The sequence below is a fragment of the Anser brachyrhynchus genome (genome assembly GCF_964034855.1).
Source record: "Anser brachyrhynchus genome assembly, chromosome: 3".
Taxonomy (NCBI): Eukaryota; Metazoa; Chordata; class Aves; order Anseriformes; family Anatidae; genus Anser; species Anser brachyrhynchus.
The window spans coordinates 124,124,429-124,150,749 of NC_137696.1; the positions used below are offsets into that span (position 1 = coordinate 124,124,429).

At 41.7% G+C, this 26,321-nt stretch overlaps 1 protein-coding gene across 4 annotated transcripts in view; it reads left to right on the plus strand.

Moving 5' to 3' along the window:
• Positions 1 to 26,321, plus strand: part of KIF13B (kinesin family member 13B) — a 124,890-nt gene that overhangs the window by 93,552 nt on the left and 5,017 nt on the right. For 2 of the 4 annotated variants that reach the window (XM_080585492.1, XM_080585493.1), the window contains exons 32-40: positions 383 to 475; positions 1,408 to 1,560; positions 2,532 to 2,609; positions 3,275 to 3,328; positions 4,299 to 4,319; positions 11,107 to 11,224; positions 12,144 to 12,277; positions 21,555 to 21,617; positions 23,191 to 24,214. In XM_080585492.1, the coding sequence (XP_080441618.1) occupies positions 383 to 475; positions 1,408 to 1,560; positions 2,532 to 2,609; positions 3,275 to 3,328; positions 4,299 to 4,319; positions 11,107 to 11,224; positions 12,144 to 12,277; positions 21,555 to 21,617; positions 23,191 to 24,214 (1,738 nt within the window). The remainder of the gene's footprint in view (positions 1 to 382; positions 476 to 1,407; positions 1,561 to 2,531; positions 2,610 to 3,274; positions 3,329 to 4,298; positions 4,320 to 11,106; positions 11,225 to 12,143; positions 12,278 to 21,554; positions 21,618 to 23,190; positions 24,215 to 26,321) is intronic. The other 2 variants (XM_080585494.1, XM_080585495.1) reach the window with 1 other exon arrangement.

Consider the following 26,321-nt stretch of genomic DNA (forward strand, 5'->3'; position numbering starts at 1 on the left):
GTCAGCATAAACAATGACCATGCCCCCTTAAATCATTCTTCATAACGATCTCTTTGGTCAAGAATTTAATGCCTGCACTTGTCAATATTCAAGACAAGTCACCTACGGCCCTGTAAAGAAAAAAAAAAATCTAGAACTAGCAAAAGTATTGTGTGCTGGTTAAGCAGTCACCTTGCAATAAAGGAAGTAAATTCTTTTTCTGTATTTGAAATACAGACAAGCAAACGATTTGTCTCCAAGATAAAATCTTTGAATCTTAAGTATTTGTTGGCTAGTCTCTTGGGTTTGGGCTTCTTTCTTTGTAAACTATATTTAGTTCAGTTGAATACGTTAAAACATTTTTTCCTTAAAGCAAGAAATATTTTCTTTTCCCTCCCCACAGGGTTTTGCACAGAGCTTCCTCCGAAGAATGTCTCACCGAAGCTCCATTCCTGGCTGTGGTGTCACTTTTGAGATAGTCTCAAATATTCCAGAGGTGAATAAGAATTCAAAGTATCTGAAATTGGCTGACAGTCTCTAACTTCCTGATTTTTTTCTTATGGTTGAGCATGCTCGTTCTTGCTGCTGAAAGCATAAACTATCATTCTTATAAAAGATTAAGCAAATTTCTTTACATGTTCTGACTTAGCAACAGTGTGTGTCTTATCAGTGTCACTACGTATTTTGTTGAGTGAGCATCCATTTGCTTAGGTCCTTGAAGAAATCTTTTAAAGAAAGAGAAAAAGGGGAATAAAGATGGCTAGGTGAAGTGCCTGATGTAAGGGACATGCAAATATGTTATAGAAAAACAAAATGCACGCAGCCACTTGGCTTCTTATAAGTAATGTCTTAATGTAACCCTTGATTCCTGAGGATGTTCGTAGTTGGATGCTAATCCCTTCCTTCCAAACAGATGCTTTATAAGATCACTTGTAAAAAAACATTAACACGTGAAGAGCCAAAAGGCTGATTGCTGCCTGACTCTTTTATGTTCTGCTGTGTTTAATGCTCTGTGTTGAAATGTTTCTCAAGTGATGTGTTGGGGTTTTTTTGTTTGTTTTGTTTTGTGGGTTTTTTTTTTTTGCAAGTCACTTGAAATTTTGTTTTCCTCGCAGGGTAGATAATACCCCAAATGTGTTTGAGTACTTTTTAATTACAAAATATCTAAATGCAACCCTTTAGCTAATCAATGGCAATGTCTCACTGTGAGACTCTCTCTCAAGAACAAATAATAAATGAAAAAACAAGTATATAGCTTGAGATGATGCTAAATATGCCTTATCACATTTAACAAGACATTTGAATCTACCCCGGAGTTTAAGGGAAAACAATTCTGAATCAGTCCTGCATGTTTTAAAAATACGTTTTCTTGTTTTCTTTGTTCATGTTTTTATTTTAAAAGGTTGCCATTTCTTTTCTTCTTCCCAGGATGCTCAAGGAGCCGAAGAGAGGGAAGCACTAGCCAGAATGGCAGCAAACGTCGAAGATGCAGATTCAGCTGACTCTGAAGCCTATATTGAGAAATACTTGCGGAGTGTGCTGTCTGTAGAGAACATTCTCACCTTGGATCGTCTGCGCCAGGTCTGTTTTGACTCTAGCACTCAAAGCAGTGTATGGCAATGCAAATGTGTTCATAAGTGTTTCATAAGGCTGGCAAACCAAGACCACCACCTCAGTGCATACCTCAGCTTTGCAAAGTGTGCCTGTGGCAAAAGGCCAAGGAAGCAAATGCAGCTCGCTTTGCAGAGATGTTCTCACTCTACCTGCAAAATGGATGGATCGGACTGGAGGCTTTATATTAAACGCACTGTCTCTTATGGGATCCTTAGTTTGAGATCATGCGTTGCTAATTATGTTTCAGAAAGAGCAGTTATGGGTGGTGTTAGCTTTTGCTTTCTGAAGCTTAGGCTTTAATGCAAGTTTCTGGAGTTGCTAGTAGAGTTCTTGTCATTTTGCTTGTGTTCAGCCTTGAAGTAACCCAGCCTGTTCCGTTGATAACTAAGACATTGATTGGGTTAATCTTAAGCACTCTAGCTTGACCTGTTTACCAAGAAAACTATGGAAGAGAAAAACATTTACTGAAAATTGTTCTCCTGGATATAAATTATGTAGGCGCAAAAGAAAGTTATGCAAAGCAAGCCAGAGTATGTGCCTGCCCACTATAAATTAATGGTGAAAGTGCAATGTACTCGGAAGTATTGAAAGCAAGTTCCGTGTCATATATAATTAGTTTAAAGGATTAAAATAGGAGCTCAGCTAGGAAAAGGAATCTATCTTCACATCTGTAAGTCATCTCCTAGAATCAGTACAAGCTCTAAGATCCTACGTGTGTCAATCAGCAAAATACTGGATGTTAATGTTTCTCCACTCGTGCACTTCTAGCTGTGTGATGTACAATTTTTAGATTACGGTACACTTCCCAGATGGGAGCCTGTGCAATAAAGCTGTTTAGAAACATTTTTCTTGTGTAGACAAAGATGGGATGATTGGAGCTTGGATTCTTGCAAAACATGCACAGTATTTTCTGTTCTTTGCTTCTGTATGGTTGGCAGGAAGTTGCTGTAAAAGAGCAGCTAATGGGAAAAGGAAAACTCTACCGGAGGAGCCTGAGCTCTCCCAATGTGAATCGGGTGAGTATTCCACACCGACATCTGCAGTGTATTGAGGGCAGCAAGTGCATCTTTCAATTGCAGATCCCTATAATGCCGGAGTCATCGAGCATAGCAATACATTTTCTTTTGTTTGACCCTTCTGTTCATCTGTGCTATTTGTGTAAATCGCTAAGTAGAGACAAAATCTGCATATATTCATACTTTCATCATACAGATTAGCGTGCTTTAGAGTACCCACATAAATCCAGATCATCTGAAATAACGATGTAAAAAGAACTGCAGAGCACTGAAGGCTTTTCACCTAGCTATCATCTTGGAGACTTTTTTTTTCTTTTTCTTTAGAAGATTTGAAAGCAAGTTACAAGTATTTGCTGTTTTTAATTTTGTAACAGCATTGTTTTATTATCTTATATATTATCTTTTTCTTGATTAGTGAATAAGAAAGAAAAGACACTTCTGCTTTCTAACATTTTTAATGAAATGCTTTGGTAGAACTAGTAATGAAAAGTTGTTAAATTTTTCCCCTTTTAGGTCATTAATTGGGGATTCACCTTTCGTCTCTTGGCTTTTAGTTCTGCTTTAACTGCAAGATGATTTCCTTTCACCCTTATGTCTGTCAAGGCACATATTTATCAGTTTAAGTTTTTGTTCAGAAATAATTCTGCCTGCCTTGACCATTTCAGCTTTCTGGAAGCCGCCAAGATCTAGCTCCTCCTTATAACCTGAGCAGTAACCGGGTAAGTATCTGAAGCTCTCCTCAGAAATCTTTTACAGAAGAACGGTTGCTACCATGACTGCTTTATACCAGTTACAGGGGCATAGGTGGGAAATATCCTTAAAAATGAGGCACACCTGTGTGCTTCTTGTGTGCTTGGGACTATTCACTGGCCATACTAGCCTTGTTTGTGCAACCCTGGACGTCTCTGGGAAGGCTCCCAGGCCTTAATCAGTCACGTAGCACTGCTGTTAGTGGCTGTGGCATGTACTATGGCAGACCTGAGTCCAGCAGACTAGATTAAATGTAGCCATCCTTCACGTGGCGGTGCGTTTTTCAGGGGACGTTTTCTCATTGTTAAAGTTTCAAAGCTCTTCCAAAGCTTTCACCTGGGTAAGGTGCAAACCTTCTGGGTGTAAGGGACGGATTTGGGTTCACATGTAAGCTCAGGTCCACCCTTAAGACAGAATAATATGCCGTGAGCCTCTGCCCTTCAGAGGGAAACGAGCAGTTTTAAGCTTGCAGTGGGTGATTTGATAATTCAGTCCATTACACTCCTTAAAAATAACAGCGTAGATCAAAAGCATTTCTTTAAAAAGTGAAAGATTAAATTTAAGCTTATTTTCCAAAGCCTAGATAAACTAAAGGGTCTTCTCATGATAGATATTCTGCCCAGTGAGCATGTAGTCATTTTAAAAGGGAGCATCTAGTGGTGACAAGGCATTTTAATGCATAATGCAGTTGCACGGAATAATAGAATTTTGATGTAGTGCTCTAGCATTGGTTGCTAAATCTGCTACATCTGATCCATGTAGAGAATGCTAAAATATGTGCAGGTGATAAAGTGCTTACAGCAACTTCTGCTTGGAGAGAACTGTGGAACTTGTCAATATTGTAGGTTTTTTTAAGTGAAAATTAAAGTCCAGAGTCCTTAATGATTTTTGTTCTTCTCTTCCCCTCCTCTCAATGATTTCCCTCATTGCATGTTTCAGAGTCCAAAGGTCCCAGCAGAGGTAATGCATTAGGTCCACCTAATGAGTGGGATAATAATTTTATCTCACTATAAAGTTTATTTTGCTCACTTAAACGCTTTTACTTCCTGCTTTGAAGATGCTGCTGTTGGTGTCTCATTTGCATAGTAGGCAGCAAATGAGTTTTTTCCATTGAAAAGCCTGTCATTAACACAGTGTGAAATTGGTACAAAGGAGAGAAGATTCTCCTTCTTCGGGGCATCTTATGGTTTGCTACAAAGCTATAGCTGTTTAGATGGCATTTTTCCGAGTTCTTTGGACAGGGTGAAGTTATTTCAGAAATGACCCCGTTTTTGCTTAAAAAAATAAAACAGACATAAAAACAAACAAATGTGTGCCAACCATGTGCAGCCTGGAAATGAGATAAACGTTGAAAATTTCTTTCAAATCTTTCTCAGGCTTTCTGGCTTCAGATAGTTCAGTGGTAACAACTCTTGATTTCTTTCAAAGAGTGAATTTAAATTAGCAGCGGGCCAATGGAAAACTACGTTTGTCCTTCTTATCGTGTTAACACTCTCAGAGGAATGACTGTGTGCCCCCTTCGTCGTACCAAGCTTTGGTTAACCGAGTTCATTGGTAGTGGTTTGCATGGGCTTTTGCAGCTCTGCCTCCTTTGGTGTAGCCACTGACAAGTATGTTGTAGCATTGCGACTTGGGGCTGAGGCTGTGTAGCTTACCTCCTTGCTTGTAGCATGCTTACTTTAAAGTTGCTTGTTGCTCAGGACAGTAATAGCGGCTTATTGGGGGATTACAAACTCCCCTCTTAGAGATTTCTCCCCTTAGAGATTTCTTAGAGGCCTCAGGTTCAGTTTCTATAGGGAGATGAATGGAAGCTTCTGTAATCACAATGAAACGTTAATCAAATTCTTAAACGTTCCTGTAGTGCACACAAAGCACACTGGTAACAGCATCCCTATGTATTTTAGCATAAAAGATCCACGGACGGTTTCGTATGCTGATTTTTAGCTAAGTTAGATGTCTTTTGTCACTTGGAGGGCAATTCAAGTGGAAAAAGAAGTCTTCTCCAGCAGTGATGAATCATTATTCTTCTGGGAATTTGTTTTTGTTTTCAAGTGGCTATAATAGGCTAATCTCAAACAAGTGGTGTATTGTATCATAAGAAATGTCAGTCACAATATAGTAATTGCATCCTGAATTGGGTGCAGGACTTATCTGCCAAGCCTGTGTATGTTAATATTAGTGGAAGCCTTTACTTATATCAGAATCTTCCTCTCCTTAGCTTTTATTCCATTACTTCATTTTCCTCTCTAATTTTAATGTTGTTATTCCTGGCATTGCTGCTGCCTTCATCGTGGATCTTAAGCTCTGTAGGAAGGCTCCTGAGCCTCATTCCTGTATGTAAAGCACTATTCGTACTGGTAATGTTGTGAATGTGGATTCTACTTCAGTTTTCAGCACGATGAATAGCCAGAACTCTCTTCTCTAAAAAGTTAGAAAAAGAAGTAACCGTAGCGTAGGTGCAACTAAACCAGGCAGGCCAAAAAACTTTCCAGAAGTAGGGTCTGGACTCATCTTGCAGCTGTAGCTGAATCTTTGTTCCTACACGTGGATGGGTGGTCACGCTTCCATGAAGAGCTAGAAAAGCCCATCTCCAGGACTGCAGGAGACGTGTAAGTTTGGTGTATTTTGAAAAAAAAAAACTCTAAAGAATGTCTTGGTGTATTGATACCACAGAGAACTTCCAAAGAGCAGGCCAAACCTCACAGTGAGATACATGTTTGTATGACGTATTTAAATCGCCACTGGGATTTTTTTAATAACCTGTGAGCTTACCTAATTTGATGAGAAGACAGAGGGATGCCTTCTAAATTAACTTCAGAAGACAGTCTTACAAATGTTAGGTTAACGGGATAGCATTTGATATCACCTCTAAGTTATAAGTTCTTGCTTAAATGAGCAAAAGCCAGTTTTTACTCCTATCATCACTACAGGTATGGTTATGGGAGAGTGAGATTAATTTTGTTTCATCTTGCACGTCAACACGAGTATCAGGTAGAAGTATAGAGTCCCTTAGTGCTGGTGTAAGGTACAGAGCTGGATTTCTACATTCCAGAATACTTGCATTGGAAGCTTAAAAATTCTGTTGACTTATAAATTCCGTTGACTTAAACTGATGAATCAGTTGCACAAAGAATGGAAGACACCTCTGACCTGTTTTACAGCAGTTGTTAAGGCTATAATCATATGCTGATGAAAAATTTCACGAGCTGTTCTTAAAATACCTTTGCACAATAACCATTCTGTCTCTGACAGCTGTCTTTCCTTTCCAAAAGGCCCAATAGTTCGTAGCTCAAAAGCTTTGTATCCAAAAGCTGAATAAGACAAGATTGTGCTACTTAACCTTCAGATTTCACAGGGGACCAGAGTTTTTTTTCATCAAATTGGTACAATGTAAATAAATTTGAATACTCTAGTTTTGTGGTTCATGAGAACAAGTGCCTTTCACCCAAGCTGTATGCTTAAACGTGTGCTACCTTGTCACTTCTTCCGTAAGTCTTTTCTGAACTGCTAAAATAATAAAACACAAGAACTGTTCATTTCTCTTACCCGGTGGCAGCATTTTAACGGTCTGTCAACTTCAAGAAGGAAATCATTGTCAGGTAAAGCCTGTAGATGACTTGGGTAGTGATCACCCATATTTGCTGTAAAGATTTTATGGGTGCCAGTGCTGACCTGAACCCTGGTGTTTTTAACGGGGCATGAGTGAAAGAAGGGGATGCAGTGGACAAGAAGGAGAAGGTATTATAGAAACAACACACTTTCTGAACAACTTCGTATCAAAATGCATCAAATGACAAGTGTTCTTCTGGTGGCTATTTTTGATTTGTTAAATTAAGTCACTTGACCTCTGTTTGGTCACTTGGCAGAGACCAAATATATTCATGAAATGATGGCTCCTCAGGGCGAATGATTTACAAGCTTCCTTCCTTCTTCTGACCACCCTTCTTGATAGAGGAAAGATTCACAGCACTTAAATAATACCAATTGCTTAGACTTAAAGTGTAAGTGTTTCAGTTAGTGAATGCACAAAGCAATCATCTGAGAGTGCTACGTAACGTGCATATGTGAAACTTGGGAACTGTATCAAGTTAATAAAGTTAATAATTCTTACATTTTTTTTCTTTTGAGAGATTGAGATGGGTTATCTTTCAATCCAGTTTACTAAAAGCAGTCATTCATCAACTACCTTTTGCCTCTGCAGATTCTTAGCACAACAGTTGACCCTTTCAGTTGTCTCCAGCATTTTCTTTTGCAAATAAGTTTCACCATGTGCTCCCCCAATTTACCTGCTTCTTCATGGTTTGTTGTCATCTCAGATTTGAGGGTCACATTACCCCTAACGTGTGTGAGCTACAGTCTAAAATGATCTTTCCTCTCCAAAACAAATTATTTATTATTTGAAAAACCTAAATGCTTTAAGAATATGGCCAGACAAATCCTATTCACAAGTGCACATTCCTGTTCTCAGGATCTGTATTTTATTTAGTCTGGCAAAATACTTAACATTATGTAGGACATGTAGTCATCCATAATATCAAGGCTGAAACTAAATTTACTAAAGATACTTAGAAAACAGTTTTTTTCCTAAAGAGAAAATCACTAAATCCTGCTGTTCTTTCTGTGCAGGATGAATTCCTTGGAAGTGTTTTGCTCTGTTCCTTATCTACTCTGATTTTTTTTGAATCACTCTTCAAACAGGTCTAGAAAGCCAACATGCTTGCCTGAAATGATTTTTGTTGGAACAGTCAATGAAGGGCACTTCTGACTCAATAAATCGTGATTCAGAAAACGATTCAGTTGCTCCTTACCTGCATTGAGCCAGTGTTGTAGTAAGTTAGAAAACTTTCCCCACGTAGTCTATTTCTTATCTCTCTGTGGTCTCCAGGAGCCCTGTAGGCTTGGCCTGTGAGTAGAAAATGATTAGGACCTGCCACCTTTGTCCATTTGTCTTTAGTAAGTTGATCATCATTGTAAGATCAGAAAGTAACTCTAAGTAAGCTTTAACGTCCTCCAAAAAAGAAGCTTTCAGATGTTTTCCACAGTTGCATAGTTTTTTTCTTAATCTGATGCCAGGCTAATGTCAGCACCAGGCTAATTTACCAGGCTGATGGCAGTACCAGACCCAAAGGTTACAAAACCAAATAGTTTTTCAAGATTCTTTGAGTCTTGTGACCATATCCCACCAAATATTCATCTACTTTCTTTAAACTCCTTCAACACCACTGAGCTGGTGCATGCAAAGAAGACTGAATTACACCAAGATGTTCTTCTGATCTGGATATAATCTGAACTCTTCTTCCATTTTGGCTTTCCTCTTGCAAACTAATCAATCAGTGGGAGCCAGAGGAGACTTCAGAAAAAATTCCACACCCCTAAGAGTGTTGCATTAAGTCGCTGGATGTTTCCATGGCTGGCTTTAAAAATCTACTGCGGAGTGTGAAACAGTCACAATGTCAGGATAAGAAAGCAGACTTTTGAATGGATGCAATTTGGGCACGACCGCAGGCAGTCAGGCCAGCTAAAAGAAATCAGCACTAGTTGAAATGCAAGACAGCAAACCCTGGGTAAGAGTTTCTGTGGAGTGGAATAGGAAAGGCTGTCTGATAGAAGCATTTCGTGGAAAGAATTTTCCAGACACGGGCAGGATTTTTTGATGCGTGCAAGACGTGAGAGTTGCAGGTCAAAGATAACGCTTAAGTTCGAGGCTTAAGGTAAAGGTAGAATAGCTCTGTCATCCACGCTGATAGGGCAGGAAGCTTTCAAGAAGGGCTTTAAACTCCAAAGTCCTCAAAAACACAAGACTAAACAAACCCCTGGAGTTAACTGCTACTCCCAGCCTGGGTTACATCAGTTTTGACATTCGGGATGGCTGCCTCCAGTCAACTCAGACACCCACTACTCTTTAGGTATCCCAAATGCTACTTCACAGAAACTGAGCCTGTTGTCTCTACATCTAATAACGTAGCTGGTAAAGGTCTGAAGACTCTGCAGAAGTGCACGTTACTTGCTATTCAAAGCAGGAGAGCTTCTGTGGGACTAATTTATAGATCCAAATGGAAACGATTTTTGCTCTGGGCTGCTCGCTGTGACCTTCAACCCATTGGAGAAATCTATTCCTCCTATCCTGGCTTATTTATTATTTGTGAAACATTCACGACTTCAAGTTACAGTTGAGATTAGTTTCGCTGCCTGTCATTTTTCTGTTCAAGGTCAGATTATTTGCTTGCATCCTACGGTGTGAAGCTTCTTGAAAAGGTGCATTTCCCTTCTCTTCCCCTGGAAAACTACCTAAAACCTGTGGTCTGGGGTGTAGCAGGTCTCTCCTGCCTCCTTTCTAGTTTGTCCACTGTACCATCTCACTCTGCAAGTGTTTCTGTTACATCTTTTGAAAGAACCAGCACGATACAGACACACTATAATGAAGACAAGGGCAGATATTGTGCAGACCATAGCCCAACCTCTTACCAGAAGTGTGGTCAGGGTTTGATGTATGTCAGGTTGGTTGCCTTACCACTGTCCTGTCTTCACAACTTGTATTTCTGGAAAAGTGCAGCTTTTTTCCTGGGGGCTCTTTGCTCCTGACCAGGACAACGCTTTTCCACGAGACACTGAGACTTCGCAGCATTCAAGACCAGGCTGTTTTCTCCCATAGACCCTCTCAACATATATTGGATTGCATTAAGATCTCCACATAAAACTTTTAGCAGCAGCTTCCTCGGATTCTCTTTGGCCAGTCGCTAGATTTGTCTGCGATGACACTGCAAGGTGCTCTAAAAGATTTTACCTATGATAGAGCTAGGAAAACAGGAGTTTGCCACTTAGATTCTCGAAATTGCACTGGTGGGAAATGAGAGCTCAGTAATTCTCTGTATTCACCGAGAAGCTGTTGCCGGGCCAGCCTCTGACTTACAAGGTTGGGGTGGAAGATGCAAAACCCCAGTGACCCCATTGTTCAGAGAACTCACACCCCATGATGTGTGGCTCCCTCCCTTGGGATCCGTGTGGTCAAAACCCACCCAGGGGCTCCTGGGCACCCGCGGAGGCAGGGGGCCTGCCGCCTGCTCTGCTGCTGTTTCTTACCCCTCATCAGTGCTCAGGCTCTTGCAGGTCTGCAAATCGTCATCTTTCATCTTCATAACCACATCAAAACTCCGACCTGTCTTTACTTAATCTTTTTCTTGGCTCCTGGTATCTACAATTTGTTGTCATGTGTTCCATCTCTCTCTTTGCCAGGCCGTTAAACAGAAATGCAGCTACCACGATCATTTCCTCTTGATCTGATCAACGCGGCCACATCTGACCCTAGGCACTAACGTCCAGCCTTTGGGTCTAAGATCCTATTTCTCTTCTTGCCCAGAGCTCTGTCTGTCCTCACCCCTTCTTTCTGACGCTTCATCCACTTCTCGAGCAGATACACAAAATAGTTAGGAATTTGGGGCAGTACTATTTTATTTTCACCTGGTCGTAATGTGCTCAACTCCCAAATTGAGTGAAATATTGTAGTTTTAAGGTCTCTAAGCAGGCTTTTTTTGTGCCTTGATGCTGATGGGAGCTGAGGGTGCTTATCTTTCCAGGACTGGGTGTTTCAACTAAAGGTGCCTCGGGGAAGGGTCTTTGCTCAGCTCGGCCAATTCTGAACTTTGCAAAGGTGCTGTGCAAGCTGGCATGGTGTGTAAGAATTGCTGTACTCTTGGTGCTGTGCTAACTTGGAAAAATGCAACTTTTTTTTTTTTCTTTTTTTCCCTAGGGCCGATGGGAAAGTCAGCAAGATGTATCCCAAGGTGCCGCAAACACCAGCAGAGGCATTAGTCCATCTCGTACCTCTCTGCCAGGCTCTGGGCAGCAAAACCACTCTCCTGATGCAGGTACGGGCTTACCTACAGCTAAGACAGCTCTCACAAAAATGGAGTGAAATCACCCCAGCTTCTGAGTGTCAAACAGAGCTGAGGTGCTTTCAGAGATGCAGAGAAATGTCTCCTCCAAAGCAGTGTCTGTGCAGTTCTCTCTCTGTGAGCATTTAGCCGTTGTGACTAAGCTGCCTGCTCTAACTAGCCTTGCCTTTGTCCGACGCGAGTTCTGCTAAGTGACAAATGCCACGTGTTTAAGTTGTCTTTGATTTCAGAAGATGCAGTCTTTATCTCAGAAGCTCAATTTTTAAAGCCAGAAGTTAGCTGTGGGCTCAGAGCACGTTATCTGTTGTGTGGGTAAAACAGCAAAGAACAGGGCTACTAATGTTTTAGAAAATAACCAGCGCTGGAATTGAATGGCTATTTTGCAGTACATCTGCCTAATGTGCAGCTGAGAGTGCAGTGATACATAGTGAGGTTTTTTTATGTCTCACTGGTTTTTCTCAAGGGAGAGGAGAGTAGAAAAAAATGCAGTATTAGCAAGAAGAGTTGGATGTCCCAAACTTTTTTTCTTAACTTGGATCTTTTCATCTTTTACTTTTGGCAAGCTTTGTTATTGTCATCAGAATCGTGTGTTGTATCAACATCTTTTTTCACTTTTGCTTCTCGATTTTTTCCTACTTCTGCAAGTTATATAGCATTTTATGTTTCCAATGGGAAAGAGCAAACTTTTTCACACCATGTGATGAGAAAAACTTTCTGTATACTGGGGCCACAGATTAAAACTTATCCAGATTCTTATATCCCTTTCAAGGGAGGAGCAAGCACTCGGTGCTTTTTCTCAGATTGACCACTGGAAGAAGTCATTTTAGAACTAAAATGATTATTTTTTTCCTCCAAAAGCATAACTGTTCACATTTTTCAATTTTTCCAACAGGCCTTGGTAGCCTTGCTGCTTCCTACCTGAATCCTGTCAAGTCCTTCGTGCCTCAGATGCCAAAGCTGCTGAAGTCTCTCTTTCCTGTTAGAGATGAGAAAAAGGGCAGGCAGACCTCTCCTCTTGCACAGCAGGTAAAATATGAAATCAAATTGGCTATGCAGTAATACTGGTGAGTGCTGTTAGAGTTGCTGGCAGAGTGCTATTTTATATGTTGTTGCAGAGCAAACCAAGCTCTTGGTCATAGTAAAGCCCTGTGATGCATTTCCCCTCCGTTCTGTCCAGAGATAGTGGAGCTGTTTAAACTTATTGATACACTCAGCCTGCTTGGCTTTTTAAAAGTGCCAAGTACACTACCAGCATGATTTATGGTAATACCACTTGCAGCAACAATAGTAAAATTTATGAAGTGCACTTAGGGTTGTTTGTGTATTGCCAAGTGGCAAATGTAATTCTATTTTTAATTTTTTATTTACCATCTTCCTCCTCCCCTGCCCCATCTCATGTCACATTTTTCCATCCTCTGCTATGTACTTGGGACAGTTGCTTTTGTTCGTTCTCTTATTTATTACACATGCCAGAGAAGTATTTTGTTTTGTTTTGTTTTTGCTGTTAGTGGTGGCAGCGGTGGTTTTTTGAATGCTGGGCTCCAAATGGGGCTTCTGTGCTGTGAGGGGCAGTTAATGCATGATCAAGCAGAGTACAAAACACTACTGTCTTTTAAAGAAAACAGATGAAATACAGACTCACATTATAAATAATATTCTCTTTGAGAAACCGTAGTTCATAAAGGAAAAGCCCTCTACTGTGTAAGTCTGGAATATTTAAACATGATTATGAAGATAAATCTGGAGCCAGATCTCACTTGCTAAAGTTTGTGGAAGTCCATTTGGTCTGTGCTTTGTTAAGCACCCAGCTATCTCTTGGTAGATGGAAGCTCCTTCATTAGTCTGGAGTTTTGGAAGCACACTGTCTGTAAACTTAGACCTTTCTCACCTCTTCACATGCAGGCAGATGTTTTTAGAGGGTGTCTTTCTAAAGCAAAACAACAAAAATATCCCCAAGCAACTATTTTTTATGGTTGTATCCAGACATTCTATTGAATTGCTTGTTACAAATAGGTCTGCCATTACAAGAACATCTAAGGATTACAAGGAATTTTGTCACAGTAGAAATACAGTGAAATATTAAATAAATAAACAAACCAAAACCAAATACTTGTAAAAGTATTTAAGTTTCGCTGTAACTTATGGCAGATCTAGTACAAGTAAGAAATAAAGCAAATTTTAAACATTTTTACTTTCTGTTTTATTCTCCACAAAGTAATAAAATGAGCAAGTTTTACTCCCAAATCTTACGCAACATTATGCTTTACATTTTTCATGTTGCCTTTTGCTTACGATAGGTTTAGTGTGGAGTCTGGAGTCGTGTAACCTTCCTCATCTATGAGATTTAGATTATTAAAATTAAGACAGTGACTTTCTTAAAGGTATTTGGGTATTGAAAGATGCAAATAGGTGCTCTTTACAATTGCACTGAGAGCCTTTCACCACTTCTTGAATTCTTACTGAATCAACGAGAGCTGAGATTAGAAATGAGGTCCAATTTCCTGCCTCTAGTCTAACCACCTGTTCCCACTCCTTCCTACTGTTCAAGATTAGTCTTGCATTATTTGCCTTGAAGTCTGCTTTTAGACTACGAAGACATGTACTTTAGAGAATTTTTAAGTGTATTATGGATTACTATGGAAACTCAAATAATCAGGTCATGATCACAACAGTTTCTTTAATGGGCAGGAATGCTATTTTTGATTTGTTTTTAAGAAAGAAAAGCTAATGTACAAACAGAAGTGTGTGATGTTTTAATCACACACAGAATCCCAGAATGGCCGAGGTTGGAAAGGGACACTGGAGATCATCTGGTCCAACCCCTTGCCAGCAGGGTCACCCAGAGCTTGTTGCACAGGATCACATCCAGGCAGGTTTTGGGATATCTCCAGAGAAGGAGACTCCACAGCCTCTCTGGGCAGCCTGTGCCAGTGCTCTGTCACCCTCACAGTAAAGAAGGGTTTTCTCATACCCATCAGGAACCTTCTGGGCTCCAGTTTGTGCCCCTTGCCTCTTGTCCTGTCACTGGGCACCACCGAAAAGAGCCTGGCCCCATCCTCTTGACACCCTCCTTTCAGATATTTGTACACAACGATAAGGTCATCATTAATGCATGTTTGTATTAGAGAGCAACCTAAAGTTTTCCATGACCACGGGATCAGTGTAATGAAATGAAATCTTGACATTACTTGGTGCTTTTAGTTTTTTAATAGAAAAAGTCAGATGCGTTACAAATACAGTGGTTCTCAGTGGTTCGAGAGATTTATAGTTATTCTTCCCAGCTCTATCAGTTAGCAAACTGGGCTTCTGCACTCCTGTTAGCAATCACACTGCACAGAAGAGAGCAGAAATTGAAGGAGCTGCTACAGGATTCGCTTCCTCTGCGCAGCACAAAAAATAAGTAAGTGCTGTTATAGTGGGACTGGCTTTAACATCATAAATATCATGTCTCATAATCTTTCTTGCTGTTCCCTTATAATGGCCTGAGGATGCTAATGTGGTCATAGGCATTAAAAACTGGCCCGAATTTCAGTGGTGGCAGTGATGAATGGCTGCGTGCTGGGTGGATGATGGGGCTGCTGTGGGGTCAGTGTTTGGCAATCAGCTCTCACACCTTATCGCTAACCTGTCGGAGTAAGGCAGCGAGCTCGTAGTTCTTGCATAATTGTATGAAACTGCACGGCGGAGAGAACACAAAAATGGGATTTTTGCATCTCAGAAAACACAAACCAGTACATCTTAGTTCTGTGGAAGGATAAGGCTTTGATGCAGAGTGTCAGGGGACGTAACTGAGTGTGCAGGGTGAGGGTAGGCAGTAAACTACAAAAAGGATAAGGGGGAGGTGAAGCCGAAAAGGTATTTTGACTGCAATTGCAAAAGAGCCTGGCCACTTAACAGGGAATTGCTGGATTTCTGTTACAGTAAACAGCAAATTTAGAGAAGTAGTTTCAAGAACAGAAATGACTAAAGAAATGCCTCACAGAGAAAACAGAAAGATCTAAATCACCCGTACCTGGCTAAATGCAAGTGAGTAGATAAGTAATAGCAGGTTACTGAACAAAAATACCAAATGTTTAATAGCAAATATACCAAAAAGCTAAGTGAATCCATGTAAATGAAACAGAATTTCCAAAGTTGTTGTCCATCTCACTTTTCAGTGCATTTTCCAGTACTAGGGTGTACTGAGTTATCTAACGTCATTAAAAATATGCTGGTGAACCATCTCGAGCTAGATGGCTGCTGCTGTTATTAAACCTCCGATTCATTACAGGTCAATTATCAGGGCACATGTCTGCAGAAAGCAATGGCTTTGTTGTGCTGCATCTTGTAAGCAAGGTCTTGCGGCTGGGCTGGTTTTAGTGCTTTTGAGCATCATTTCCAAGGGAGCAGTACTTAACCTTTTTCTGGAAGTTCATAAGAGAAGTTGAGTTCATCGTGACCGAACAGCTCTCCGAGTGGATGTTATCAGATCTCAGATCCCATGCAAGTAAACAGGAGACGGACTTCTCCTCACTTGTTCTGAAAACACCTTTTTTTTTCTCAATTTATTTCAATCACACCGCTGTCGCTGAGGCTGTCACCAATCTTAAAGTAAGCACTATCCTAACGAGCTGGTCTTTCCCAGTGCTGTTTTTGTTTGTAGCCCGTTGTTGCCTGAGTTTCTGAAAACGCAGAGCCATTCCAGTCAAGGTGGTGGCAGCTAACAAAATTGCTGTCTTTGACCTTCTGATGCAAGTTTAGTAACTAATCTGGAGAATAATGAACCGCAATTAATGAAATCTGCTCTCGTATTCAAGTGTGTTTCTCAGACAGCACATAAAATAATTGAAAGAACTTCCTGCTCTCTAATTAGTTAGATTGAATTAATTTGGCATAATAGGATTCTTTATGTAACTAGCAGAACGGCTTCCGATGAAGCTGTTTATGTACCTAAAAGATGGGTTTCTGATGAAGCTGTTTATATACTTTTAAGTTAGAAAATGCCTATTTTATCAGTTATCTGCTGCCTTTCAATTAATTGCCAGTACTCTGTAAATAAAATAAAAAAATAAACCTTTTGGATTACTGCAATTGCCTTTTATTTTCCTAGTTTATTCTTTGAAAGGCTTGGTACCATAGTGTACAAGATTTAAAGCCTTACCAACCCATCGTGCTGATCAGGAAAAGTTTAAAACACTTGCTTAAAATATGCAGGTGGATGGGAATCAGAGTTTCATCTATCTTTGCTTAATTATATTATGTGCGCGCTCTTGAAGCTTGTCTTTTTTATTAACATGCTGAGGCTTTCATAGTGTGCACCAAGCAGAATTACTGCTCTTTACCTTATGACCCTGTTGATCTCCAGGAACTGCCCGTATAATTTCATTTTAGGGCATCATTGGGTGCTGGCATTAAAAATGTACATATTTGTATTTCAGTTTCTGGCTTTTGACATGGCTGTGGCTCATACCTGTGACCAATGTGCATTTCAGAAGTGCATTTTGGTCACCTTCATAGTCAAGAACCTTGTTGGATGGTCAAATGTCTTCGTTAGCACATGGCTTAAATGAGAGATCTTGAGTCCCAGCTGTCTTAAAATGCACACTTGTCTTTGAATTTCCATGTGCTAATGTACTTCATGTTTGTTTTATGGTATAGAAATGCAGACGTGACACAAGAATGCAGCCCTCTGTTTGTTCTCTTTCACCTTCCAATGCAGTTACAGTAATTAATCTAAAAATATATAAAAATTAAAATTAAAAATGTAAAAGTAAGGGCAGTTAATGAAAAGCTATCTGAACAGACAAAAGCCTTTTCTGGAAGTGCATTAAAAAATAGCGGCGGTTTCATGGCTGTGCGTGGTGCATAGTTAGTATAATTGCTCAAATTTACATTCCTTAATCAAATGTAAATAATGTGGCCTCAGAGAACCCTTTTTAAAATCTAGAAGGCTTTTTTTCACTGTTTCAAATAAAGAATCATTTGGATGCTATAATCAGCATAGCTCAATAGATCCTTGGTGGCCGTCTGGGCTCATGTATGGCTGGATCTTGTGGCTGAGTTGCTAGTGTTTTGATTTCTTTCTAAGTTCCGTTTTCTCTATCCTGCTCTTACAAATAGTTTTTAATGAGTACGGGAAGCTGGCCTTTTCAACTTCCTAGTGAAAACCTCCGAAACTTCAATATGAACTCACTTGAAAATGGTTCCGAATTGCCCTTTTCATCTTTCTGCCTGGACCTAGAATGAGATAACTGAGAAATAGTGTATGTATACATTTTCCACAAAGTGTATTAGAAAAGCAGAATGCAAAAGTATTATTACCAGCTGCAATCTTCCGTGTTTAGAAGGTGAAATAAGAAGGTTGGGTTAATATTTAAATATACAGTGCCTTTAAGAAAAAAAAAAAAAAAAACCACCACCAAACACAACTTGTGCTGGATTTCAGCTCTCCTTGTGGTGTCCAGGTTTATATCTGAATGACCGGTGACTTTAAAAATGAAGGACAGGGAGGAATATTTGTGGTTTTGGGGGGTTCTTTATAAAATGGACTGTTTGGCTTTGTGCTAAGGGATTGAGAATTCTTCCTGCATTGCTGTGCGCCTTGTGAAAGCATTTTAACCCAAGCGCTCAAAACTGAATTAAATCCACATTTAATGAAGCAACTGCTATGCCCTGCTGGAGAAGTTTCCAATAGCTTCTTTTAAATGGTGATGTGAACATAATACTGTCAGGCTGGCAGTCCTTGAGCTCAGTCATTCCTGTCTGCGGATGGCAAAGCACAGACAACGGCAGTGGAAGTTTGCTGATAATGTCCTTATAGGACTGCTGTAACCTTGGCTGGACCATTTCTGGAGCTTGGAGGATAATCCTTGGACACACGGGCCCACTCTGTTAACTACCACTGAACTTCCTGCACGTTGTGTATTAACGCTGAAGGATTTTCATCTGATGACATCAAGGCAAAAGGCTTTGTACTGAATTCATCAGGCACCGTCATAGAATCACTTACAAAATGTTTAATGGCAGTGAAATACCAAATGTATTTTTCTGAGTCCATTGAAGAGGTTGCCATTATATACATGTACTATACGATATGGAAAAAAACTTAAATTGGGGTTAATTTTGCTGCCTCTGTTAAATGGGGTGAGATACACATTTACTTTTTGCATTCAAGCCCACCAACACACTGGATTGATCTTCAGATTTCTCTAATCACTCCTAATAATGTGGCTTTTGGTCACTGAAAGCATGTTCAAACTGACCTCGAATCTGACCAGCAAATGCTGTGCGAGCACGCCCTTAGAAATCCTTATGAACTCACCACGCAGAGTAGCAGCTCTTAGGAAAAAAAGACAATTTTTGTTCTACAAGGGTTCAGAGACGCTTTAAAGTGGATTGCTTTCATGTTCTCTCTTACCCTGTATTTTGTCAGCTTGGTTGAAGAAACTGTGCCAAAAATTATCAGTGTAAAAGGGTCATGTGTTGCCATTGGGTAAATATATGTCTGCTTTAGCAGTCGATATCTGCACACGTTTAATGACAAAACTTGGCTCTCGATTCAGAAATATTTTTCATCCAGTAAATGTCTTCACAGAGAGTCAAACACACTGTTTTAAATATCCCCCCTCAAGTAACTTCACTACATTTTACGACCAAGATTTGTTTTAGTACCTTTGCTACCCCAATGGGGGTGTTTCTGCCCATCTGTTTCTTGTCGACACCAAAGTTGGGCAAGTGCCACTTCTCATAATTGCTTTTTTCTCCGTGTTTTTCTAAACATTGCCTGGCAAAGTTATTGTAGGAGTTTGGAGATTTGTCATCCTTTCACGAGGAGAGCATCGTCTTCGCAATTGATGAGGAATGATTAAAGTGTAACGGTTTTATTCAGATTTTAGATTTCATGGATTTACATGCTGCAAGACTGAAGGGTTTTGAGAGAGGAAAAAAAAAGCAAACAAAAATAATTTCTTCTGTTTATTTGTTTACAAAGGAGGAAAGGATACCAAAGGAACTGAGAAATATCATTAAATATTTTTTCTTATTCTAATTCCGAGTGCTTGTCTCTCATAATAATGCTTTACCTTGGAGTGCTTCCTGGAGGTGGCGTGTATACAGGGAGAAAATGGGGCAAAAAGATCGATTTCATTTATGGTGCCGCTGTAAGATCTTTTGTTCCTGGTACGAGGTCTGCCGTGGAAGAAGCTGTTGCCCCTCACACGCAGTGTGGAAACAACAGGGACGGTGGTTTTTCTTCACACATCCTTTCTGAGATGCCCAAATGCAGCGTTTTGTGTTGGACCACGGAGATACTGAACTGGGATTATCTGGATTCGAGGGCCTTGGCTACTGGCTGAGGTTCAGATCCACCTCGGCAAAAGGTTTGAAGTGCTGTGTAAGTGCCTGCCTAGGGATTAGCCCTAATGCCTTGTGCCTGCTGATTTTTCTTTCATTAAAAGGGGACATTTAACGGCTTGACTTCGCACTCCCTTCCAAGATGGGCCAACCCATGGTTCAAAGACAGCTGAAGAGGAGAGAATAAGTGTGCTGCCAAGTACTCCGGGCACTTTGACACTGATAAGCCTCTGTTACACCTAAAATGTGCTGTGTTTACTTAGAAGAAAGTTAATCCCTCTCCTCTCTGGTTTACATTAAAGCGAAGCATTTGACTGTTAAGACAATGAGGTTCTCCTTGCACGTCCAAGTTAGTACTTGGCGCAGGTCACAGCACTCGTTGAACCTCCTTGCTCGAAGATATCTCCGAACTCAGACACAAGTCAACATCACAGCCATTTTCAGGTTAATACCGTTGGCTTAGATTGCCACTTTATTCCAAAGGAAGCTGAAATTTTGGAACACGAGGTGTGTGACTCAAAAAACACTGGACAATGAATTGTAAAGCTGTGCTTCTTTCAGGCTTCGTTGGTTCGTCCTGGTTCTGGACACCCCCTGCTCCCAGCCCATGTCACAGCGAAGATCTCAAAATGTGAAGATCACGGTGAAGATGTCAAAATGCTGATACCTCGGGCACCCCAAAGAGAGCCAGCTTGCTCTGCTCCCCACTTCAGCGGTCTGCTTGCAATTAGCAGGTGTAAAGACGAGCAACCCCCCTCCTGCTTTCTTTCAGTGAGCTGAAGCTTTAATGTCTACAAAAAAAAAAAAAAAGATTTTGATCCGCTGCGAAGCTGTTGGGTTTTTGTCTGCCTTTTGTCTTCAGTTTTACTTTGAACAACCGCATTATTTAATGCCTAGCGATCTCTGCATAAATAATAGCCGTTTTTTTTCCCCGGTGTTTATCTCTTTTTGGGAGAGGACTGGTCGTATTCCTGCTTTACTTAGAAAGGATGCAAGAGAAGCGTACCTTTCTCTTCAGTTGGTAAATTTTGGTTCTTTAACCAAGTTGTTGAGTTCTAGAAATAGCAGCCTGGAGATCAGCACGGCCTGCAGAAGAGTTCTCAAGTCCCTAAGAGAGAAGAAGAAAAAACCAGACTGCTCCCAAATTGTATAATACATTGCCCTTACAGAGCTCTTTCCCTGAAAGCATGAACTTGAGGTTGCAGTACGTTACTTACCACTGCTACAGAGAGCTGCTTGTTTTTTTCTCTTCTTCGTGCTTCCTTTTCAGAAGGTCCCTTTCCCCAAACACAATTTGTTACTGTCGGAGGAGACGGCTTCAAGTGATTATTTCATATCTTCAAAAAACAAAAACAAAACAAAAAAACTGAATGCAGAGCAAGTGAGGAACATTTGCTGTCAAAGGCTTCATGTCAAACCCCAAGCTATAAAAGAGAAGGTCCTCTGGAAACTCAGAAGTGGTCCTGACACAGGACCAATATATGATCATTAGCAAAGGGCACGTGTAGATGTCACTCTGATGGTGTCCTGTTTGAAAGCAGGATGCCCAGATCTTCCTTCTTGCTGCTTCTTCGGGTTAAACAATGCTAAAATCTTAACTGAATTAAGATATAGGAGATGGAGAAAGAGTTTTGGAGAGGGACTGAAGGTGAGGATTTCGCTAGCCAGACTAGCGTGACCTCAGACTTTGTCATTTGGTTGCTCAGTGGCGTCTTCCACCACCTCACAAAAGAAAACTTTGTATGCTATGAATTTGTACTTGTAGTTGCTTTTCTAAAATTCAGGGACGCCTCTGTTGCCTTGGTTGATGTTTTTACTTGCCCCTTCAGAGGATGTCAGCAGAATGCATTAGGGTAGCGATGCTCCGTCCTTTTTGCCAATTCTGAAATTTCAAATATCAGTCTTAATGTTTACCAGCTTGACAATGTTTAACCCTTTAAGTGAACGATGCTCTGTTTTTTCATTCCTGCAGTCTGTCCCGCGAATTATGGTTCAGTCTGCCAGTATTGATGCCAGTGCTGCGAAGATAAAACAGGTGAGCACGCCCTGGGATGTTAAGAAACAGCTTTCATGTTTGCATCTCTGCAAACCAGAGGCAGTAAAAGCTGCTGCTGGGATAGTTACTTAAAACCTGTTGCACTTTTAGTGCTGCTTCACTGTGAGATGATTAAATGCATTGTATTTTGCTGTGTTTTCTTAGGTCCTGTGTATATTGTTGTGTTTTCTTAGGTCCTGCTAAAGTCCTCCCTTACGTTGCTGGTTGCATTTCTATATCTGAAAGCCTGGCTAATCACATGATTGCATTTGCAGTTAGCTAGCTGAAATTTAGCTGTTGTGGTGCTTTAAAAGACAAATTGCTAGGCTCTGATGCTTTCTATAAACAGAACGAGTCTGTTATTCCGAGTGCTGAGCTTTATTCTTGATTTTACATTTCAAGCCAATTCATGATATCGGCGTGAAAAAAGGCTCTTGCTAAGCTGGATGGAAAATAGACCTTATGATCTCCCACAGTTCAGCAGAACTTCAGTCTTATGAATAGCAAATCAGCTTTCTCCCACTGCTTTTATTGTCTTAGCAAAATGCGTGTTATCTGAACGCTCACAAGGGAAAGCCCGAAGCAAGACCAGAGCTCCAGAGCCCACATGTGCAGCACCCACCCCATAGAAAAGCAAAAAATGTTTTTAATCTGCTGCATCATTTCAAACAACTTTATCTATATTATATTTCACTTAGCAATTGCAAGCTAGCCTTTGGTTCTGAAACTCGTAATTCAATCAAATCCCTCTTTCTTCAAACGCCACTTAACCTCCCAGTGGAAGGAATTCAGAACGAGGTGAAAACCCCGTTGTTTGGGACACTTTACCACTAAATGGGAAAAACGCAAAATTTTGAACAGTCAACAAAAAATGTACACTCGGGAGTTAACAGGGAGGATATGCACAAATCTGCCTTCCTCCAACCACTTTTTTTTTCTTCGTATTAGCAGCCTCCTCCCTCCCCCCCGAAGAGATTTAGAGACATCCTAATCTTTTAGAGTACATGTGCTGGCAAAAGATATTGATCTATCAGATTTAGTAAACTTTACAGCCAAGAAATACATCACTAAAATGGGCTGTTAATCTCACGAGGTGCAGTTAATTTCATACTCTGAGAGTGTGTGGTGCTGGCAGCCCTGAGGTGGGAATGGCATTTGGAAACGGGGACGTAAGTGACAGTTCAGTTGGAAAGGGGATGATTTATCAGTCCTGAAAGTTAAGCCAAATAACGGAGAGAGACTTATGGATCGTGGCCGTTTTCAAATTCCGTATAAATCCTGCTATTCAAACAGCAAATGACCATTCCTGTAATATAAATAATTTTTCAGTAAATATTGGGGAGCGTATTTCTTTTGGTTGACACTTTGCTTATTAATGGAAGAAATAAGCTGACAATCCTCCCAGGTTTGTAAAGCTGACTTGAGATCAACTTGCATCTTCTGGAGATTGCAGCTATGGAGGGATTTAGATTTGCTGGAGGCCTTAGTACATCCCTGAGGCCTTAAGTCTGTCCTTTTAGCCCAGATATTTCGGATATCAGAGCTCCACGGTCACTATCCTCTTCTGTTTCAGATGAACCAAGAGGAGGTAGGGAAACGGCCCCTCGAAGCTGCAGTACAGACATCGGAGGCAGGAAAGAGTCCCGAAAAGACGCCCAAAGTGCCTTTGCAGCAGCCCACGGGAGATGCCCAGGCCCAGGACTCCCAGGAAGCGCCTCCAAGCCCTCTGAGTGAAGCCTCCAGCGGGTATTTCTCTCACAGCGTTTCGACAGCCACCCTCTCGGAAGCCCTCGCAGCTGGAAGCGATGCCGTGGTTCAGCCGGGGGGACAAATTCCTACCTCGAGTGACTTCCCAGCTCCTGCTGCGGCCCAGGCCTCGTCTTCTGACGTGCCAGGGCACTCGGACAGCTCTACAGAAAGCCGCCTCGGCAGTAAGAGAGAGATTCAGCCCATCTCCGGCCTTCAAAGCGCTCACACGAGACCAAAAGACAGCCCTGAAGTGAATGGCAACGAGGCTTTGAAATCCAAATCGTGTGCATCTCCTGTGACTCAGAGTGAGCAGGCAAGTGATGCCCTTGTAGGCAGCGATGCAAAAAGCGCCTTTCCTACCTCCTCTCCAAAGAAGGAGCTATCCAAACAGTCGGTGGAGTCAGCAGGACAAGCCCTGAGGAAAAAGGAAACAGCTTCTGGGGCTTCTGAACTGGGCTTTCCCAAATCCCAAATCCATCCCGACCAACCGTCCCAGCCCGCTGTTGCAGCCTCCCCCTTCAAAATCCAGAAAGTCAAGACTTCAGAGCTCAAGTCCTTTACGAGCATGCTGGGGACGGATCCCCCGTGTCCTCTAAACCCAGAAGAGCAGCAAGAAGGAGAAAAGAGCGCGTTGGCCGCCCGCGGGCTGAACCGTAACGGATCGGAGACGGCAGAAGAAAAACTGGAAGTGATTTCCGACTCCGAGGACGCCAATGAAATTCCCGAGTGGCTGAAAGAGGGAGAATATGTCACAGTCGGTGCAAACAAGACAGGCATCGTTAGATACATTGGGCCCACAGACTTTCAGGAGGGAACGTGGGTTGGTGTGGAACTGGACTTACCCTCAGGTAAAATATCCTCTAGGGTGGGTGCAAAGTAGTGTTCATTTTAATGCTGCTTTTTTCTAAAAGGGTTTCATTGGCCATTATTGGGTAGTCCGAGAAGGGAAATAAAACAGGTCCCTCTCTGCTGTAATCTTTTTACAATCTGCCCTTGTAATCCTAGTCTCCCTGCCCTCTGGGTTGTGTCCGTTCCCAGTTACTTCACTAGCCTCTTGCAACAGAGGGAGAAAGCTCATCTGCTTTTATAACAGGGCTCGTTAATCTGCATTTTGCAGTATTTGTGTCCTAAGGGCCTTCTTCTGGGCTTCTGCTCTGAGGATAAGGGCGTCCGAGGCACAGCAGGAGCTGTGGGACTCAGATGAGCAAAGGAATTTAGGCTAAACAAGACGTCAAGTCTCCTAACAAGTTACTTAGTCTCCCACAAGCTCTTTTAAAATAAGCAGTGAAATTACTAAAGATATATATATATAAAAGCAAGTATGAAATAATTGTACGTTGACTGCCAGGAAATACAGGTGATTTAAGGTTTCTTTCAGCTTCTCATTTGCCATTCTTGTCTAACTCGTACCTGTACAGCTGTAGGCTTCCCAGAATTGATGTGACACTTCATTTTTAGGAGCAAGGTGCCATCCCTGGGGAGGTTTGCTCACATGTGCCATCGTAGCGTGGTGCAGAAAAGCTGTGGTTTCAGCACAAGCACTTTAAAGCGAAGGAGATGAGAAAGCGGGCGGTGACGGCTGGCATTTGTTCTCTGCTGGAGCCCTGGGCTTCACAACTCCTTTCCTCGGCAGGTTCACGCCAGCTTTCGTGGTGCTCATTTTCTCCTTTACCCGAGAGCAGGCAGGACGGGGGAAGCCAGGACGTGCTGGTGGCAAGCTCAGGAGGCGAGCAGGAGGTGCCACTGCCTCTGATAGCAAGAGGGTTTGGTTTACCAAGGGCACTTAGAGCTCCTGATTTCAATTCTTTTAACCAAGCTGTAAAACTCCGGGCTATGTTTGGTGAATCAGCACCTCCCTAGGAGTTGCCCACACTCATCTCTGCTGCACAGAGCTGTTCGCCAAGACAAATGGTGTGTGGGGGACCCAGAAGTCCCGTTTAAGTGAGCAGTTACCTTTCCCACACACGGTGTGCTCATAAAAGGTAAATTAGGCTGGTTTTTTTAGCAGCTGGTTACTGAAAACCACCTGGCGTTTGCCACCCCAGAAAGCAAACGGTAGCCCTAATGCCTCTGAAAGTTGCAGTCCCAATTCTCAGTCCTGAATTATCTTAAAAACAGATGTATTTGTAGACTCCCATTTTCAAAAGTCACCTTCTCTCCCTGTCTGGCTCCTCTGGCTCGCACTGCTGGGGCTGTTGAGCTGGTTGTACACCCCGGGTAAGCCTCCATGGAAGATATCTGATGGCTATGAGATTTGGGGTTGGCCGAGGACTCAACCGCTGATGCTACTGAATATTTTACCCAAGGATTGGGTCCCTGACTTAGAACCATAGAATATCCCGAGTCGGAAGGGACCCATGAGGATCATCGAGGGGAGGTAGAAGTCCAACCCTGTCCTCATGAGGACGGATCGGACCCGGAGCTGTGGCGGCGGCAGAGAGGAAACGTAAAACAAAGCGGGTGACCTTTTGGTGATGAAGAGCTATTGTACCTCGTGGTGTTGCCTTTGCAGACAGAAGCAGTCCCAGGACGGTGTTTGTGAGGCTTTTAAATGCTTTGCAGGGAGAAATAAAAAGGTAACGGCATCAGCATAAAGAGATCACGCTTTTCTGTTTTGTGGAGGTTTTATGGCACAGAAACTGCTCTTCTCAACTTCCAGAGCTCTTTTAATTGGCTTTTTCCTTTCTTCCAGATACTTTGCTTGTGACAAACTAATGCGTGTATTCCTTTTTTTCTTTTTTTTTTTCTGTATTTCAACACTTTTCCTGAAATAAAGGATTCCCCAGAACAGCGAGAAGAGAGGAAGCATTGGGAGCATCCCGTTCAGGCTCCCTGTCCCCATGCAGTGCCAGGGGCTGCCCGAACCACCCAGCCTTCTGTATAACAGTTTCGAGCCTCCCACCATCACGGTAGCTTTTACTTTCAACCAAGCCCTTCTTCCCTGCGGCGTGACAG